The 17,756-nt window shown below is 39.4% G+C and overlaps 1 protein-coding gene across 3 annotated transcripts in view; it reads right to left on the bottom strand.

Moving 5' to 3' along the window:
• The window catches only part of VSTM2A (V-set and transmembrane domain containing 2A), a 46,070-nt gene that overhangs the window by 10,111 nt on the left and 18,203 nt on the right, over window positions 1-17,756 (bottom strand). For all 3 annotated transcript variants that reach the window (XM_089532341.1, XM_089532340.1, XM_089532339.1), the window contains exon 4: window positions 16,980-17,313. In XM_089532341.1, the coding sequence (XP_089388467.1) occupies window positions 16,980-17,313 (334 nt within the window). The remainder of the gene's footprint in view (window positions 1-16,979; window positions 17,314-17,756) is intronic.

Here is a 17,756-nt window from a genome sequence, read left to right as displayed (position 1 = left end):
AACCTCTCATTCAATTGCATTTATATGGGGAAAAGGAACCAAGCTATTTTCATCCCTGCAATAGACTAAATAAAAAGTTCCGGGGCAAGATGTGAACTATTAGTAGCACAGCAACACTAACAACTTGTTGAAAATATGACTGAATATAACAAAGCAACTGATGCACTGAGCCTGGTGAGAAGCACTGTAACTAATGCATCCCTGAAAGAGAGCATGTGCTTTTCTAAATATAGTTTAAGTCTAAGTATTACACCAGTTGTTTCTTTTCAATAATCAATTATTGTTGTATCTGTTATTTGGTATGGATTCTTATGTGCATCATATCCTAGTTGGAAGTTAGTAAGAATAACTGTAGAGATAAAAAAAAAAAAGGGAAACAGCAAATATTTGAAGTTTAAAGACTCTTTCTAATTCTATCAACAAATCCTAAACAACAGAAACTAGTCCATAATTTAAATGTGGAATGTTTGCATTTGTTGACTGCTTTAGCATTGACAGGCTTCAAATATAACATCTCATAAGCTTCCAGATGCTGTCAAATACTAATTATGAAACCTGTTTATCTAGCAGATAAAAGTATTACATGTCAAATATCAAATACTATGAAATTTGATATAGCAGTGTTCTGTCCTGGATTCATGGATGTTTATCAGTGTTTTTTGAAGAAGTTCAGTAATGATGGAGGAGCTTCCTAAAAATATGGTTTGCTCATAACTCCGAATCTTTTCCAGAACACAACACAAAGAAATATTGAGCATGTTCTGGAAGAGGACACAGCAGGCTTGACGTTGGAAAACTTATGTGTTTGGACTATAATTTCCAGGCTCCCCAGCTTGCATGGCCACTGACTACTAGGGATAATGTATGCAATGTTTGCAAGAGAGAGAAAAGGCCCAATTAAAATGACAGGGGAGTATTTTTCCTGCTCAATACACAGCCTCCAGAAGAAATTCTGCTGCTACATATATAGATCCCAAAGGATATGCCATTAAATAAGCTCTCCTTTATTTATAAGGTTGTAGTCATCTTAGAGATTTTGCCAGTGAAATTTTATGGCAGAAGTTGCTAAGGTTGCTGAAATAATAATCATCATTTTGGATATGCGGTATACCTTGACTGGTAGTAATGGGGGTAAATCAGCATGAACATCCATTTCTGAACATCTGTTTTATATGTTCATTTTGTCATGCACTTGAACACCTAGAAAGGTTTGTATATTCACTGGTAACCTCTCATCTCAATTTCGGCAATGTGCTCTATATGGGGCAATCCTTATGCCACGTTCAGAAGTGGCAATTGATCCAAAATCTGGCAGCCAGATTGGTGACAGGGAGTTTCAAATTTGATTCTATTACACCTATCTTAAAATCCCTACACTGGCTGCCTATTAGCTTCCGGGCACAGTATAAGGTGTTGGTTATTACCTATAAAGCCCTGCATGGCTTGGGCCCAGCTTACCTGAGGGAATGCCTCCTCCCATACAATCCTTCCTGCACTCTCAGGTCCTCTGGGAAGAACCTACTGCAGTTAGAGAGAACTAGACTGAAGATGATTTTCAAGAGGACGTTCTCTGTTGCTGCTTCAAAAATCTGGAATGACCTGCTGGATGAGATCCGCATCTTTGGAGGCCTTTAAGAAGGCAATAAAAACGAATCTCTTCCGGCAGGCTTTCAGAATTTTCACTCTCCATTTGTTTACCCACCAGACTTTGATCTCATTTTATTTTATTAATCATTATATTGGGAATGGTATTTTGTCGGGGGGGGGGGGGAGGGAGATTGGGGAACTAGGATCTAATACATCCTCTTATGCTTTTATCTATTGATAGTCATGTTTGACTTTATTGGTTTTGTTTGTTGTTACCTGCCTCATTCCAATACAGGGATTCTATTGTATTAGGCCCAATTAGAGTATGTTTACTTAATCAAGGGGATCTTGACAAGTCAGTAGTTATATATATTCCACTGATTCACTGGCTCAGTTGTAGTGGGGACCAACAACCAGATTTAGGTCCAAGAAATATGATTGAGTTCACCCTATAAATGAATGTTCTCTTTTGTGTTTTTTGTTTTTTTCTCTCTCTAACGTCCCCCAAGATTTCTTCCAGACAGAACACTCCTGGAACAACTAAATTACATTCCTGATTTAACTGCAATTCCAATTGCAATAAATTTTCCAGAGGGTTTTTTTTCCTGTTTTGGTGTATGTTCTTCTATATTCATGTATACCAATGAGATGAAGATAGGACCTTATCACATGGGGCAAATGAGACAAAATCAGGGGTTTAAACAGTGATTATCACACGCAAAACATGATATCACAATTAAGATTTTCACATGACATTGTTAATAGTGACGCGTGTCAAAATCTTAATTGTTATGTTGTGTTTTGCATGGGATAATTGTTGTTTAAACCCCAACCTCCCTCCTCAATTTTCACTATGTGATAAGGTTCATAGGCTTGTGGGAGAGGAAAAGAGAGGGGAGTTTATCACATGCAATTTTCAGACCAACCCGGGTACGAGACGGGATCAGGCTGGAACAGATTAAAACTAATTGGGCTGGAACAGGTTAAAATGGGTCGGGGTGAAAATTGCATGTGATAAACTCCATCGATAACAAAATATGGCAGTTTTATTTTCATGGCATTAATTAGAATCCTATCAGTATTTAAATCCTGTCGGATTTTAAGACCTTTTCTTTTCTTCTCAAATGGAAATTAATGCATATATGGGTTGTATAATTTTATACATTTCCCCATTGATGCATTTCTATGGAATTCCCAAATACATTTATTTTCTGGTGCAAATATTTCATTGAATATCATTTTTAGATGGGAGGGAGGGAAGATCTCATAGTCATGGTTTCCTTCTGATGGTATAAAATGGCTAGATCCAAAGTGCTCTGTTCATAGTCTCACAGACCACCAATTCAGTACATTTATACTAATCAGTTAATGGAAATATGATTTTCCCTATTCATTTTCTTTCTGCTAATATACTTACAGGCCCTTCAGAGAGGCCTTGAACTTTCCAATTCTTTACAGAAAATATTGTCCCCTGTCTCTCATCTTTCCTTGCTTTGCTCATTGTTTTGAGATGCAGTTTTCTCTGTCATCAACTCCTCTACCTCCAGTTTCTTATTTCTGCAAGAAATGCAAAGCTGGCTGCTGGGTCTATTGCAGGGAGATTACTCTGTCCATTTCCTTCTCCAGTGGTATTTTCCACTACACAAGAAACAGCAGAACAGCCTTGGGCAACACAGCCATTTAAAGTTAAAGACACATCATCAGCATCTGGAAGTATCAAAAACTGCCAGGTTTTCTTTCCCTTTCTCTTTTGCAAGACTATGGCTGGCATCCTGCTGGTTAGTCCCAATTACAGTTGTTTTCTTGTTACGTGACTTCAAGTCTTCTCTGACTTAAGATGACCCACTCCTAGGGTTTTATGGGCAAGATTCATTATTCAGAGGAGGCTTGCCATTGCCTTCTTCTAAGGCTGAGAAAGCGTGACATGCCCAACATCACCCAATGAGTTTCCATGGCATGGCTAAATGTGGAGATTCAAACCATGGTTCCCAGTGCTCAAAGCCACTACACCATGAGTAAATCCATTTTGAGTGAACACATAGGTAAATCCCACTGAGTCAATGGGTCTAGATAATTTGGGACTAACAACAGGATTGAGGCCTAATTCTTATTGTTTTGAAGGCAGTTATCTGAGGCAGAGAAAGTTCAAGAGAAGGAAATTCCATGTATTTGATCAGAGGAGAGCAGTAATGCTCAGGTTCTTCTAAGACATCTAGGCATTTCCAAGTAATTATTATTTTAAAGTTGTCACACAATTTTGTTTCATCAGAATTCTGTAACACACTTTCCTTTCTGCCTGCCTGCCTGCCTGTATTTCAAAAATGAAATTGCAAAGCATAGAACAAAACAAACCACCACGTTAAATCAGTGGTTTGAGTGTTTGCAGCTGAAATATCATGTTATGAACATTAAAAAAGAAGCAATTAAATAGTTGTTATGCCTAGAGAGGATCAGAAATAGACCAAAATGCATGTGTTGCTTTTTTAAAAAGGGCAAGAATGGATGGATAGATGATAGATAGATAGATAGATAGATAGATAGATAGATAGATAGATAGATAGATTACAAAAGATCTTTTAGAAGAAAAGAATTGAACTGCAAGATACTAAATGGCTAGTCAAGTGGAAATTCCTTAGAAGAAATCCACTAAGTAATATCCTCTCAAGCTGACACAGCAGGACTTGCCCAAGGTTACTCAGAGAATTTCTCTGACTGAATTACATTTCCTTAGTACAACCCCTCAACCCACCATGAGAATGGGACTGGAAAGATCATCCACCTTCCCAATGGAAAACTCTTCCAATCTGCTTCCATTCTTCATTTTTCTGTCCACATTAGCATTGATAGTGCCTTTTCTTCTATTCTGCTCTTTCCTTTTTTAATCAAGAAAAATAAAAGTAGATAAAATATTGGGAAAGCACATGGGGGCTGCAGGAAAAGAACAATGCCATTTGGATGCACTCTTCAATATAATTTAATGAAGCACAAACAGTAAAGGGTTTGTCTGAAAACAGCCCAATTCTCAATTCTCTTAGTACCACTTAGGGGAAAAACAGACAGGCAGGAAGGAATAGCCAGAAGCTGCTCCCAACCCAATTGCCCTGGGACCGCATCAAACACATGATCCGGCCCAAAGGGCACCTCCTGCCATGGTCCCAAATGGACTGTGGCAAAGAGCAGAAAAGATCTACTCCTTTTGGGGCTAGTTTTGGGCCACCTTCGGTGCTTCCAGGTGCTTTGGGGACATGTCATCTAAATGTCATGTCTCTGGAGTGACCAGAAGCTGCCCCTGTCTGCCCATCTGTTTTGGGCCTTAGTCTCTTTGATGTTTTGCTAAAGCCTACATGACCCATTCTCACTCTCTATAACAGTTTTTCCTGGCTCTTCCTTTCTAAACATCATCCCCCAAAGCCATTGGCTCTGATCTCTTATTCCATTCTCCTTCTCCAACAGTTATTCTTCACTTTATATTGCTATCTTTCCTCTTCCCCTACTACTCTTCTGCCTTCATCTATGTGATTTCCTCCCTTATTTCCTGCTTGCCCTTATCTATCCTATGAAATCATTATCTAGCCTATATAATACAATAGTAGGAAGATGCAGTACAGACCACATTGCAAACATATGATGGTTAATGAAGCACACCAAGGAATTTGAAAATAAAATCAACATGTGCTTTGCAGACTATAGCAAAGATATAACTACATAGATCATGAAAAGCTATGGAAGACTCTTAAAGACATGGGAGTCCCACTACAGCCAACAGTCCTGATGAGAAAAAGGTACATAGAGCAAGAGTCTACTGTTAGAACAGAACAGAATACTGTTAAAACTGTTCTCCAACAGAAATCTACTGTTGGAAAAACAGGATGGTTTCTAATTGGCAAAGGCAAGGCTGAACTCTATCACCCGACTTGTTCAGCTTGTATGCAGAAGATATCATAAGAAAAGCAGGCTTAGGCTCAGAACCATCTCATTAAAAATAATAATTGTAAGCCGCTCTGATAGCCTTTAGGGCTGAAGGGTGGGGTATAAGTACTCTAATAAATTAAAGAAAAGAGCGAAGATAGATGGTAGGAACATCAACAATCTAAGATATGTTGATGACACCATACTACTATTGGAAAACATCATGTACTTCAATTACTAAGGAAAGTCAAGGAAGAAAGTGGAAAGGCAGGCCTACTGCTGAACATAAAGAGAACAAAAATAATGACCAAAGAGGAACTACATAAATTCAACCTAGACAATGAGGAAATCAAAACAGTTAAAGATTTCCCATACCTTGGATCAAACAATGATAAGAACAGAGATTGCAGACAAGAAATAAGACTAGGAGTGAGAAGAACAGCCTTGAAAGATCTAGACAAGATCCTGAAATATAAAGATATACAACAGGACACTAAAGTCAGAATCATCCAAGACATTGTATTCCCCATTAGCATGAGATCTGGACAGTGAAGAAATCTAGCAGAAAGAAAATCAAGTCATTTGGGATATGTTGCTAAAGAAGAGTGCCGAGGATACCCTGGACAGCCCAAAAGGCAAGAAAATGGGCCTTTGATCAGATCAAGCATAAATACTCCCTAAAAGCCAAGATGACGAAACTGAGGCTGTCATATTTTGGCCACATCATGAGAAAGTATGAATCATAAAAAAGACCATAATGATAGGAAAGATAGAGGGCAGCACAAAGAGAGGAAGACTGCATGCCGGATGGATAGACTCAACCGGGGAAGTCATGGGCCTGAATTTACAAGACCTAAGCAGAGCAGTGGAGGACAGGGGATCTTGGTGGTATCTCATCTACAGGGTTGTCATGAGTCAAGCCCAACTCAGGGGATAGTTAATACACACAAGAAAAGTAACATGAAACCATGCTAAAATATGACCTCAGATGTCCCAGAAATAAGCATTAATGGGTGGGAGAGCCTTTTCTCATTAAAAATAAAAATATCTATTAGCATGCAGAGGAGAGGTCTACAACTGGTTATTAGAAGGATAAATTGAGTTTCCATTTCCTCTAGCAGTATATATGTGTACCAGATTCTATTCACAATCAGAAAAAGAATTGTACTTGATATTTTCATTTACAAGTTATAGAGCGCTGGATGGTTCCATTTGTGGCAATCCAATTAAATGAAATGAACAATTCTTTCTCATATTTTATTTATTTAACCTATACATTTCATGTAGTTCATACAATGAATGTTCAATTCAGTTCTATGTAAAAATTTTGAAGGTATGATTTACTTCAAAACCAGCTACATTTTATTTTGTTACACCTGAGAAAAAACTACTCAGTTTTCATGTTCCCGCTTCAATTATTTTAAAAAATTCATTGAATAGAAAATATTTAGTTGTGGACTTTACTTTGTCTTCTTGTCATCAAGAACACAGTAAATAATTGATAGTTTACACTTATAAGACTATTTAGAGAGACTCATTTACTGTATATGCTGTCACTGGTGGTGTTCATACTGGCCAGAGTATTCTGTCCCCCAAAGCAGCTGTGATGTCCCTTGTCACTTTAGCATTCCTATTGTAATGCCAGGAGTCTGTTCACACATGCACCCCATTGTAATGCTCACTACTGTTGCTGCCACTGTTGAGAGTTGCTATCCCTGAGATGGCACAGAGAGACACATTTTAAACAACCTCCCTGCCTTGCAATAGATGGTTCTGGATCTTCCAAGAAGATCAAAAACAAAAGGTGAGTTGAGTTTTAAAACTGTGTTTCAAGGTGGAGGGACTATACACCAGGTTCAGTGATAAACTGGCCAGACATTGTCTAGCCGGTTCTTTCCAGAGCTGAGATTTGGGCACTGCATTGTCTGGACTCATCACAGTGGGAATGGGGGCAGGATGGTGTGGATGGCGGGGTATAGACGGGCAGGGGAAGATGTCTTGGAGGTGTATTCTGCTGAATACGGAGCCTCCAGACCGCCTGCCCCGGGGGCGTGGCTCAGGTGATGGGGCTTCCACATGGGGGGCAGTGAAGACGCCTCACCTGGGGCCGTTTCTGACCCGCAGTTTCCAAACCGCCGCCTCGGAGGACGCTGCAAAGAGAGAGGCAGCTTCCTCACGGGCGGCCAAAAACGGGGCTTTTTTTTTTTTTTTTGCCGGCGGCGGCAGAAAGCCTATGTGCACATTTAAAGCGCCCAAGCCCCTTTAAAACTTTTTCCCTCGCCCTGCCCAAGAACAATAGTAGTCTCCTGCCAGCTGGTGATCAGCTGGTGTTGGCATCCTTGTCCGCTTGCACATTGCCAATGTCACCAGCATCATGGATGCCTCCTCTCCTTTGGTCCCCGCGCTCTTGCTGAATCTGCAATGCACAGCCACAGCTGTCGCCACTGCCACCGCTGTCCCCCTGCCATCCCCCATCACCTCCCTTGTACATATGTAAATATTTAAAGTTTTAGAGGTGTTTATTGTTAGGTGAAAATGGCACAGGAATGTGTGTAGGGGTTCACTTTACATTCCAAACTTTCCCCAATTCTAGCAGCGCATGCGTACATGTTGCTCTAGGGTTAGGGTTAGGGTTAGGGTTAGGGTTAGGGTTAGGGTTACAAGTCTTAAAATGCGCTGCAACTGTGCTGCAGCTTCCACACCTGCATGGCAGCTGACGCTGCAATTAAAGCCTGACTGCAAACTGCGCATGTTCCAGGACCCCGACTCATTATGCGATGCAGCAGACACGGAGCTTTTAAATGGGCAACTTAAATTAGCAGTGTAACAATTCTGGCGTACCGGTGCAGCAGCTTACATACGGAGCTGCGCAGCTGCGCATCATACAGAAAAGAAGTGGGGAAAAGCAGCACCTTTTTAATGCCGCTTCTTCCCGCTTGGGGTGTGCGGGCGGCGTGTTCATGGCGGCATTCAGGTAAGGGCCGTCTGAAGGCTCTACCTTCATGACGTCATGAACACACCCCTTTTTGCCCGTCTGTATCCAGCCTGTGTGTCTGCAATCCAGACAGGGCCCTAATCTGTCAGAAAGGAACATGGCCCAGAAATCAGTACACAACTGTAAAGTTCTCTGGTATAGGTCTCATGGAAATTAATTGCAGCTGTATAGGTATAAGGCAATCTAGTGAGCAATCTAAAGGCATGTATGAAAATAATGTTTGGAAGGAACAAGGATTGATCTAGAAAACTGCAAAGAATTCCCAAGGAATGTTTATAAAATAGTGGAGGGGATTCCCTCCCATTTCTAATTCTTATCAACTCATTCATATGTCTTTTGCAATGGGCCCTGCACAATTTGCGATATGAGAAATAAATAATTTTTATGGGTTTTTTGGGCTATGAGGCCCTGTTCTAGAAGAGTTTATTCCTTAATAGTAAAACATCAGCTTCTAAAATGTGTTCATTTAATTGCAGAATGCTACCTGCAGGAGGGTCAATGAAGCCACATTACTACTTTATATAATAGCATCTGCTTAGCAGGAAATTAAGTTTGCTTTCCTTTTTCTGCATTTTGGTAGGGGTCCTTGGTGAGCTTTTCTCTATATTTCACTTGACCTTGGCACAGTTTCCATTTGGCTGGCATTTACCCAAATGTTTTCCAAGGCAGAGTTCTGCCTTTGTTGCATGAATGAAGAAAGAAAAGAATAAATCTTATTATAACTCCTTTAATTTCTCTTGACATTAACAAGGATATTTTCTGATAGCAGAGTCTTCCAAATTTGCCTCAGGTTTACATTTTGTTTCTTCTAAAATCCAGAATAACTCTAGTAATTTCTGATAATGATTCCTAAAGCCAAGAAAAGTAATCTAAATGACTTTTGGTGGCCATTTTAGTAATAAAAATATACTGTGGCAGGAAACATCAGCAGTATATGAAAGTAACATACTACAAGAAACAGTGTAATGTGTTACTGGATAATTAGGACATAATGTTATTTTTGCAAATAATGTGATCATTTGTAATATCAACACATTTCTTTCCAAGTAATGAGTAACATTTATTTGTTACCTTTTTTCACTTTAGAATAAAAATGCTATCTGGAGCATTTAGAGAGATTTCTTTTTCAAATATTAAGTCTTAGTTTTTAACTACCTCCCCCCCCCCCCAAAAAAAAAAAACATGAAGGTAGTGAATAATGGAGGGGTGCCCAAATGCCAGGGGATGAGGGTGTATTATTCTCTAGCAGGACTTCAAGGCCCATATCATCCTCTCACAACATTTTAAATTTAAAAAAAAATCAGGGGGAAAAACACCTCAAAATATCCTAGGGTTGGAAGTAATACACATTCTTATTTTTTAATTCCCCCCCCCCCCCAAAAAAAAAAAAAAAACTTGAGGAGACTGAGAATTCCTGGGACTGTAAAATAGCATTGGGGACCACATATGGCCCATAGGTTTTACATTTCGCATCCCTGGAGTAAAGTAACATTAATAATAATAATAATAATAATAATAATTTGTTTTATTTACATACCGCTATTCCAAAGATCATAGCGGTGAACAGCAAGTAAGCTAATTAGCAAGTAAGCTAATTTGCCCCCAACAGTCTGGGTACTCATTTTAGCTCCCTCCTCGGAAGGATGCAAGCCTGAGTCGAGCTTGGGCCCTTTTGCTGGTCTTGAACTCGCAACCTTGTGGTTTTGAGTGAATGGCTGCAGTACAGGCATTTAACCACTGCGCCACCAGGGCTCCATTGCCATTATAAATCACCTCGATGGGGATTTGTTTACAAATGTAATTTTTCAAGTTCAGATTATCACATGCACTCAGCTCATTGACAGAATATTGGAAAGATCTTGCTTGAGACCTGCCTCAATCATGCAGAGAATCACCTTCATCCATAAATGCTTCAACTGGGTCAATATAATACTGAGTATAATATTATAGCAAGTGGCACAAACACAAAGGCAAAACAGATGGCCCCGAAACAGTGGCTTGATGCCGCCCCTTTCAGCACTGGATCAGGCCCACAGCAACCGCACTTTGCTGGCCCTAAAAGAGCTGGGAAAAGGGTACCTTTTTTTGAGGTGGTGGCACTTTCCAGCACTCATTTTGGTGTGAGTCATCTTAATGCCATGCCAAAGGCTGCCTGCCATTTGGGCAGGTGGGCAGCGTGATAGTGGCTTGGGCTTTTAGCCAATCTGTTTTGCCCCTTCTCATCTTAGACTATTTTTTTCCCTGAAAGTAATACCTGACATCCATCAGGTTGGAAATAATCAAAAGAACGCTAGAGCTGATGTAATGCACCACCATTCATATGTCAGATTTGTGCATATCAAACCACCCTGCCTAGTCAATGAATCCCAGTGAAACCAGAAAGCTTCAGCTGGACAAAGTGTGCATGTGTATATGTATTTGTGAACATACATTGTTTTAAAGTTTAATTTTTTTACTGGGGGGAGAGGGCAAAACTTGAACTGCTTCTATTCCCTAGCCCACCTTACATGGAAAGTTCTGGCTTGATCATCCATACTCATATTCCAAAAAGGAAATTTGACAGGAGACTAAAAGAATGCCAGCTACCATTTCCCATACACCCTCCCCTTTATTGTCCTTTCTTTATTTTTCTATTATGCTCATTGACATTTAACCCATTATTTCCATAAACAGGGACCTATAATTTTGGCTTACACTGCTCTGTGTAACTCCTACAGATGGCACTATAGAAACAGAAATCATTCACCAATGGTTGAGATGTGCAAAAGTGAGATTCTATGACTCAAAACTTGAGATTTTGTGGCTCTGCTTGTTTAGTTATCATTTATGCAGTGGCACTGAAAGCAGTGGTGAGGTAAAGAAGGCGGCAAGGCAGTTGAAATATAAAAATGAAGAAGGCTATGAGAGGGGAGATTAGGTGTCCAGGTCTGAGTTCTCATGAATGGCTGACTGTGTAAGTTGAAGAGTATGGTGAAGTGTTCCTGAAACTAGGAGATTTTATGCCACAAAACTTGAGATTTTTTGGCTCTGCTGATTTAGTTATGCCTTATGCAGTGGCACTTGGTGAAGTGTTCCTGAAACCAATGGGACTATGGGAGACATAGCTTAGAAAATTTGCCAAGCCAGAAAAATAGGACAAGAGCCATGAGGCTAGAGGTCAGAAACACCAGTTCCCTCAAACCCAGTTTTCCATTGAATGGTGGGTCTGGAGAAAGATGCTTCTTCCTCCTGTTAAACAGCTGCAACTACTTTCTCTTTTCTATGAGCAAGGAGATTTGTCAAACCACTCACAGGAGACTATGGGCCTGTACAGACAGTCCAAAATAAAGCTGCTTCGGGACACTTTGGAAGTATGCTGCTTAAATGATGCATGCGTCCTAAGAGGCCAGAAGCTCCGCCAAAGCTGCGCTCCAGTCTTTAGGACTGGAGCGTGGCTTCGGCGCAGCTTCTAGCCTCTTAGGACACATGCATCATTTAAACAGCATACCTCCAAAGTAACCCGAAGCAGCTTTATTTTGGACTGTCTGTATGGGCCCTACATTTTGCAAGTGGTTTCACACAATAGCTTCCTGGCCTATGTCATGTGTAGTTGGTGTGGGGTGGAGGGTAGCACAAGCATACAACAACAGCCATATGTGGTTGAGCACTGCTGTTCTTACAAGCCAGGATTAGCAAGGATTGTTTTTCTCTGTGTTCCAATCTGTTCCCTGTTATTTATCTATCAACTGGAATGAGATGCCTGTCTTATATTTGTTGTGTCTTAATTGAGCCTCTGAAGCTTAGTATTAGCAGGAACAGGCTTGTACTGGCCTCTGAGAGTTATATTTGTTTTGGGGTACCTTTGTGTAATTTTAAAAAAATGTCTAGATTTGACCTTTCAGGATTGTATTAACTGGTGGGGGGTGGATGGCATTTCCACTGGTGACCATCTGTGGTTACCCTAGTAAAATCATCTGATGACCAAGCTTCAGTTCCAAAGCTCCATAGAGTGGCTACCTGCCACTGCTGAGAAATAAACCCTTTTCCCTGGGTCCATCTTTCAAAGCAATATACTGTTAGGGTTATCTAGTTTCTTTTTACTTGGACTGGATCTGTGATTTTTCCTGACACTGATAAAGACCAGGGTTAGGACAAAAGAAGTTAATGGTTTGTGTGTACAAGGTACATTGATTCCCAATTAGAATTGTCCCTACCCAAAAGAAATTTTCTTTCTGTCCCCTAATTTATAGCATTGCAGTAACTTAATAATAATAATAATAATAATAATAATAATAATAATTTATTTCTATCCTGCCTCTCCCTATGGATCAAGGTGGGTTACAAAGTACAATACAATCCATAAACCAATACATAAAACTGTAAAATACAAAATAAAAGTAAAATCAGTAAAGCATAATCCACTGTTTCCCTCCCTGCAAAGAAAACATTAGCACATAAAAGTATAGAATAAAATAGTTAAAAGGCATATTAAGGAGAGCTAATTTGAGGTAGGGAAGGCAATCGGTGCCAGAGTAAGGGAGGATCACTCAGTCTGGAAAGGCCTGCCAGAACTGCTCCGTCTTTATAGCCTTTTTAAAGGCGTTGAAGGTGGTATTGTGATGGATCGCATCTGGCAGGTCATTTCATATTTTCAGAATGGCACACGAGAAGGCCCTCTGGGAGACAGCCACCAACCTGGTATTCATTGGTGCAATAGGTTCCTCCCAGAAGATCTGAGTGTGTGGGGCGGACTATAAGGAAGAAGGCACTCCCACAAGTAAACTGCAGTTGAGCAGGTAGAAACACAGTTTAGGTATGCAAAGGAAAGGGACAGGTAAAGTGACCAAGGGAATGAGAACACAGCAAATACAAGTGTTCTTGTTGTGTGCCTTCATGTAATTTTTTTAATTATGGAGCCCCTAAGGTGAATCTATCATGGAGTTTAGCAGATTTTTTCAGAGTGGGTTTGCTATAGCTTTCCTCTCAGGCTGAGAGAGTGTGACTTGCCAAGATTACCCTGTAGGTTTGCATGGTTCAGCAGGGATTTGAACCCTGGTCTCCCAGTGTCCTAGTCCAACATGAAAACCAATACACCACACTGGCTCTATATAAGTGTTCCAGTTGTGAACAATTTTAATACTGAATTCTGCAATGTTAGAAATTAGAGGAATAAAGAACATTTTCATTGCAAGACGTAAGTTTCATTTGGAGAAGCAGTGCATTCATTTTGCCTCACCTGATAATTTGCCTATTAGGTGGAGTCTGGAACCCATGCTCTACAGCTTCCGATTTGTGTGTTTGTGTGTAAGTGTGTGTAAGAAAGTGAAATTGCCCGTTTGCAGTTGGGAAAAGGAAGAGAGACTTGTAAATTAGCTGAAACCAACCTCTCACAGGGACAGTTGCTGTTTATAGGTATCAATTTTCTTCCTCTGTACTACATGTATATTTGAAAGCAGAGTGAGAATTGCAAAGATAGTATAAGTCTCCAGTGCTTTCCCATCAAAGAAAATGAAATCCTGTCATGCTGCCCTTGAAACTTCTCACTACTCAGAAAAGTGGGTAGGAGCACTCCATAAATACATGAATAAATAAGAGTAGTGTATCTGCTACATAGCCTTGAATCAAGAAAGCTTTTAAGCTTCCCTATGGATGTTAAAAAAAACCCACAGCAAGGATGGGAGTCATAAGCCCTCCAGATGTTGTTAGCCTGCAGCTTCCATCACCCCTAGACATCATAGCCAATGGTGAGGAAATCAGCATCTGGACAGCTGGTCTTCAAATAAGGGCCTGACAATATATTACTTTAAATGTATTTTTAAGTGAAACCATGGCTGCATCTGCACTGCAGAAATAATCCAGTTAAACGCCACTTTAATTGACATGGTTTAAAACTATGGAATTCTGGGATTTGTAGTTTTGTGAGACAGTTAGCCTTCTCTGTTAGAGAGCTCTGGGACCTACAAGAAACTACAGTTCCCAGAATTCCACAGCATTGAGCCATGGCAGTTAAAGGTGTGTCAAACTGAATTATTTCCATAGTGTGGATGCAGCCCACAGTGATTGCTTTTTATTAACAGCAAGTGCAAGCAGACTAAGCATGATTCTAAGGCTAAAATCTTTAGGAAGAAGGCAAATAACAATGTGGAAACAACAACAGCAACTCTCAGTGATGCTAAACAGTCATGTAATGGGTGTGTTCAGAGCAGGATAGGGAAGAGTTAATTTCACTTGCCACGCTCAGTTCTTAATGCAATGTAATTTTATGTTCTTTTTCTTTAGAAAAAATCCCAACAACAAAAATCTTGTTGTAATTTTGAGAGACACACTGAAAACAGCATACCCAAAGCATGACCTTTAGCTCCACGAACTGAACTTGGTCTGGTTTGTTTTTTTAAGTAACCAAGATAATTTTGATCCTGCAGATTTGACCTATTCATTGGGGAAAAAATCTTGTTCTCATTCTTTCATAACAGTATTTTTTAAAAATCTTTCCTGGTACTAGATTGACTCTAAATTCCATCTTAAAATTCCTGCAGTGCTTCAGACTTGAGTTGTTTTTTTTTTTCTGTATAACTATGTTTTCCCCAGCTTTTCCAAATGCACAGGTAATAGTTTACAGGCAACGTTTCAGTCTTTACTATTCATCTAACACTGTGTGATACCTCCAAGTGGAAATTACTTTTTATTGATTTATTGATTGATTAAATGTAATTCTTAGTACTTGACTTAAATTTGGAAAAAAAACCCCTATTAATTAATGAGTAATAAGGCCACAGGAGGAATTTTTAAAGGGGACAATATAAAGTCATAGACGGGACTGTAGAAAACCATTTGTTAAGTATAATATTGTAGGGTAAATAAATATAATCACATGTGTAACCAATTGATGGAACCATTGATTGTTAAGAAGACCAAGTGGCTGGAATACTCAAAATGTGCTGTATAATTGTAAACCATTTCTTGCCATTATAGAGTACTTTTTGAGTATTCTAAACACCTCCTTGATGTGGTATTTTTAACAATCCTGTCAGACAACTCAATATTATTACCATATTGGTTGTGGAGGATAGAGACTAAGAAAGTGTGGCCTATTGTTATTATTATTTTTATTATTATTATTATTATTATTATTAACCTTTATTTATAAAGCGCTGTAAATTTACACAGCGCTATACATACAATCTTTATAATTGGACGGTTAAATTAATGGTCAATTCATCACTATTCCTAACTCACACTCAGATCCATGAGAGTTCACCATCTCACTATAACTCAACTCCCAATCAGAAATCTTGAGAAGCTTGAGAATAATAAAATTATCCTCACCAAAAAGTAGTATAATATACAAGTAGCTATATGCAAATGAACCAACAGAATATCTGGACTACCAGAGTCAAACAAGAAGAATTATTTCCAAAGATGATGTGAGTAATCATCTGTGTTCTTCAAAAACTGACACATTTCAAAATGTACCAGTAACGATCTTCCATGGACAATGTTCTTTCTCTTTAATTCTTACAAAAACAAATTTCTCTTTTCTCTTCTAATGTTCTGCAACTAATGCATCTAGTTGTTATCTAAAAATAAATAATATGGTCACTGGGAAACGATTTGGAGCAAACCTAACATGTGACATACCAAAACTAATTCAGCCTTCAGCAATGTACGGTAGCCCACAAAGACATTGTTAAACCCAAACTCAAAGGTTGTCAAATATTACGCTGATAGGCTGCATTAGGCTGGATGGGACATAAGTTGTCAAGTCTGCTGTTATATCCCCCCAACACACACACACACACAAACACACACACACACACACACACACACTATCCTATTTACAGCTAATTTAGTGGATCACAAAAAATTGTTCAGCCTTGATTTTAGAGAAAAACAAAATTCTGTAAATGGAAACAAGGAAAATCTAGCTCTCCATAAAAGAAGGGGGCAGGGAGAAAATACAGGAAACATAAATTAGCATATTTTGATATAAATCCTCTTACTTTGGGCTCCAATGTTTTCTTACATTACCAATGAAAATCGTTGTTTAGGACTCAATGATGTATTGTCTTCCTATTTCTTCAAACTAAGACCACATACAACATAGTCCATCATGCCATACATACCAGGGAATAACTCTTGTTTGTTTTTGCAATCTTACAAAAACACTAAAAACAGGGCAATGATTAAGTCCTGAAGATGGGTGTTGGCTTCCATACATAGTTTGTGCATTTCAGTTTATGGATAACAAGCCTTTGTTTTAAATGCTTACCATAGCAAAGTCAATGGGGCTTTTGGTTTTTGTTTTGGAGAGTAAGAGAACCATGTATTCCAAAGCTATGGGCTTGTGTTTAGCATATTTCCCTAAGCCATTTTGGATGTAAAACAACACAGAGCATGATAAGTATTTTTTCTTTCTCTAGTAACATCATTATTCCCCTTTTCACTTTGAAACATGTCTCAAGATCATTAACACACAAATCCATCAACGGTTCAAAATACATTCTCATACCTGATTGTGGGCTTTGTTTAGGGATTTTGGCATCTGCTGGAGGGCTTGAGGTGGGGCGTATACGCTGGCTGGCAGAATTATGGATGCTACTAGGGATGGCTGCTGAGATGTTCTTGCGAGGCTTATCTTGTAGCCACATAGGGGATGCTTCAAAGGCCTGCATCCGTCGGGAGTGGCTGTTTGCACTGACTTTGAGATAGGCCTGGGCTTTGTATTCCTGAAGGTCTCCATAATTGGCATCGGTCACCCTGCACTCATACAACCCTTCATCCTTTTTCCTGACTTTTGAGATCTGCAGCTTGTGGGAGATGTCATTCCCTTGTACTTTCACTGTCTGCAAAAGTTTGAGAAAGAACGTATCAGGCATTACATTCAGCAAATGTCCCAACTATTTGTATTTACAGAAGGTCCATCTAGACGGAGTTTGTTTCCTTCCCCCCTGCCAGAAAGAAGATTCTGAGTCAGCTAGCAGCTGACCTTGGATTTGAGGTTACTAAAGGAAGCAAGTTACCCATCCACTGGCCACAGAATTATGTTTAACTGGGTTGTTTGTATGTGTGTGGGTTTGTCATGTGAATTTATTTGGGGGTGAGGTGGGGAATAGAATAGTGGAGGCATTATTTCAACCTGTTCTAAAGTGACTTGAGTATCATGCAATCAAAAGTTGGGTATAAATATTTAAAACATATACAAAACAAACCGGCCATTCTGACAATGTAATATTATGTTGATAGTACAATATAATAATACAATATGACATAAAAAACTTTTTTTATT

Source organism: Sceloporus occidentalis, unplaced genomic scaffold (assembly GCF_023333645.1).
Source record: "Sceloporus occidentalis isolate IW3139 unplaced genomic scaffold, rSceOcc1.0.p SCAF_7, whole genome shotgun sequence".
In the NCBI taxonomy this organism is placed as follows: Eukaryota; Metazoa; Chordata; class Lepidosauria; order Squamata; family Phrynosomatidae; genus Sceloporus; species Sceloporus occidentalis.
The sequence above is the reverse complement of the archived record's forward strand: the minus strand, read 5'-3'. Positions and strand labels throughout refer to the sequence as shown.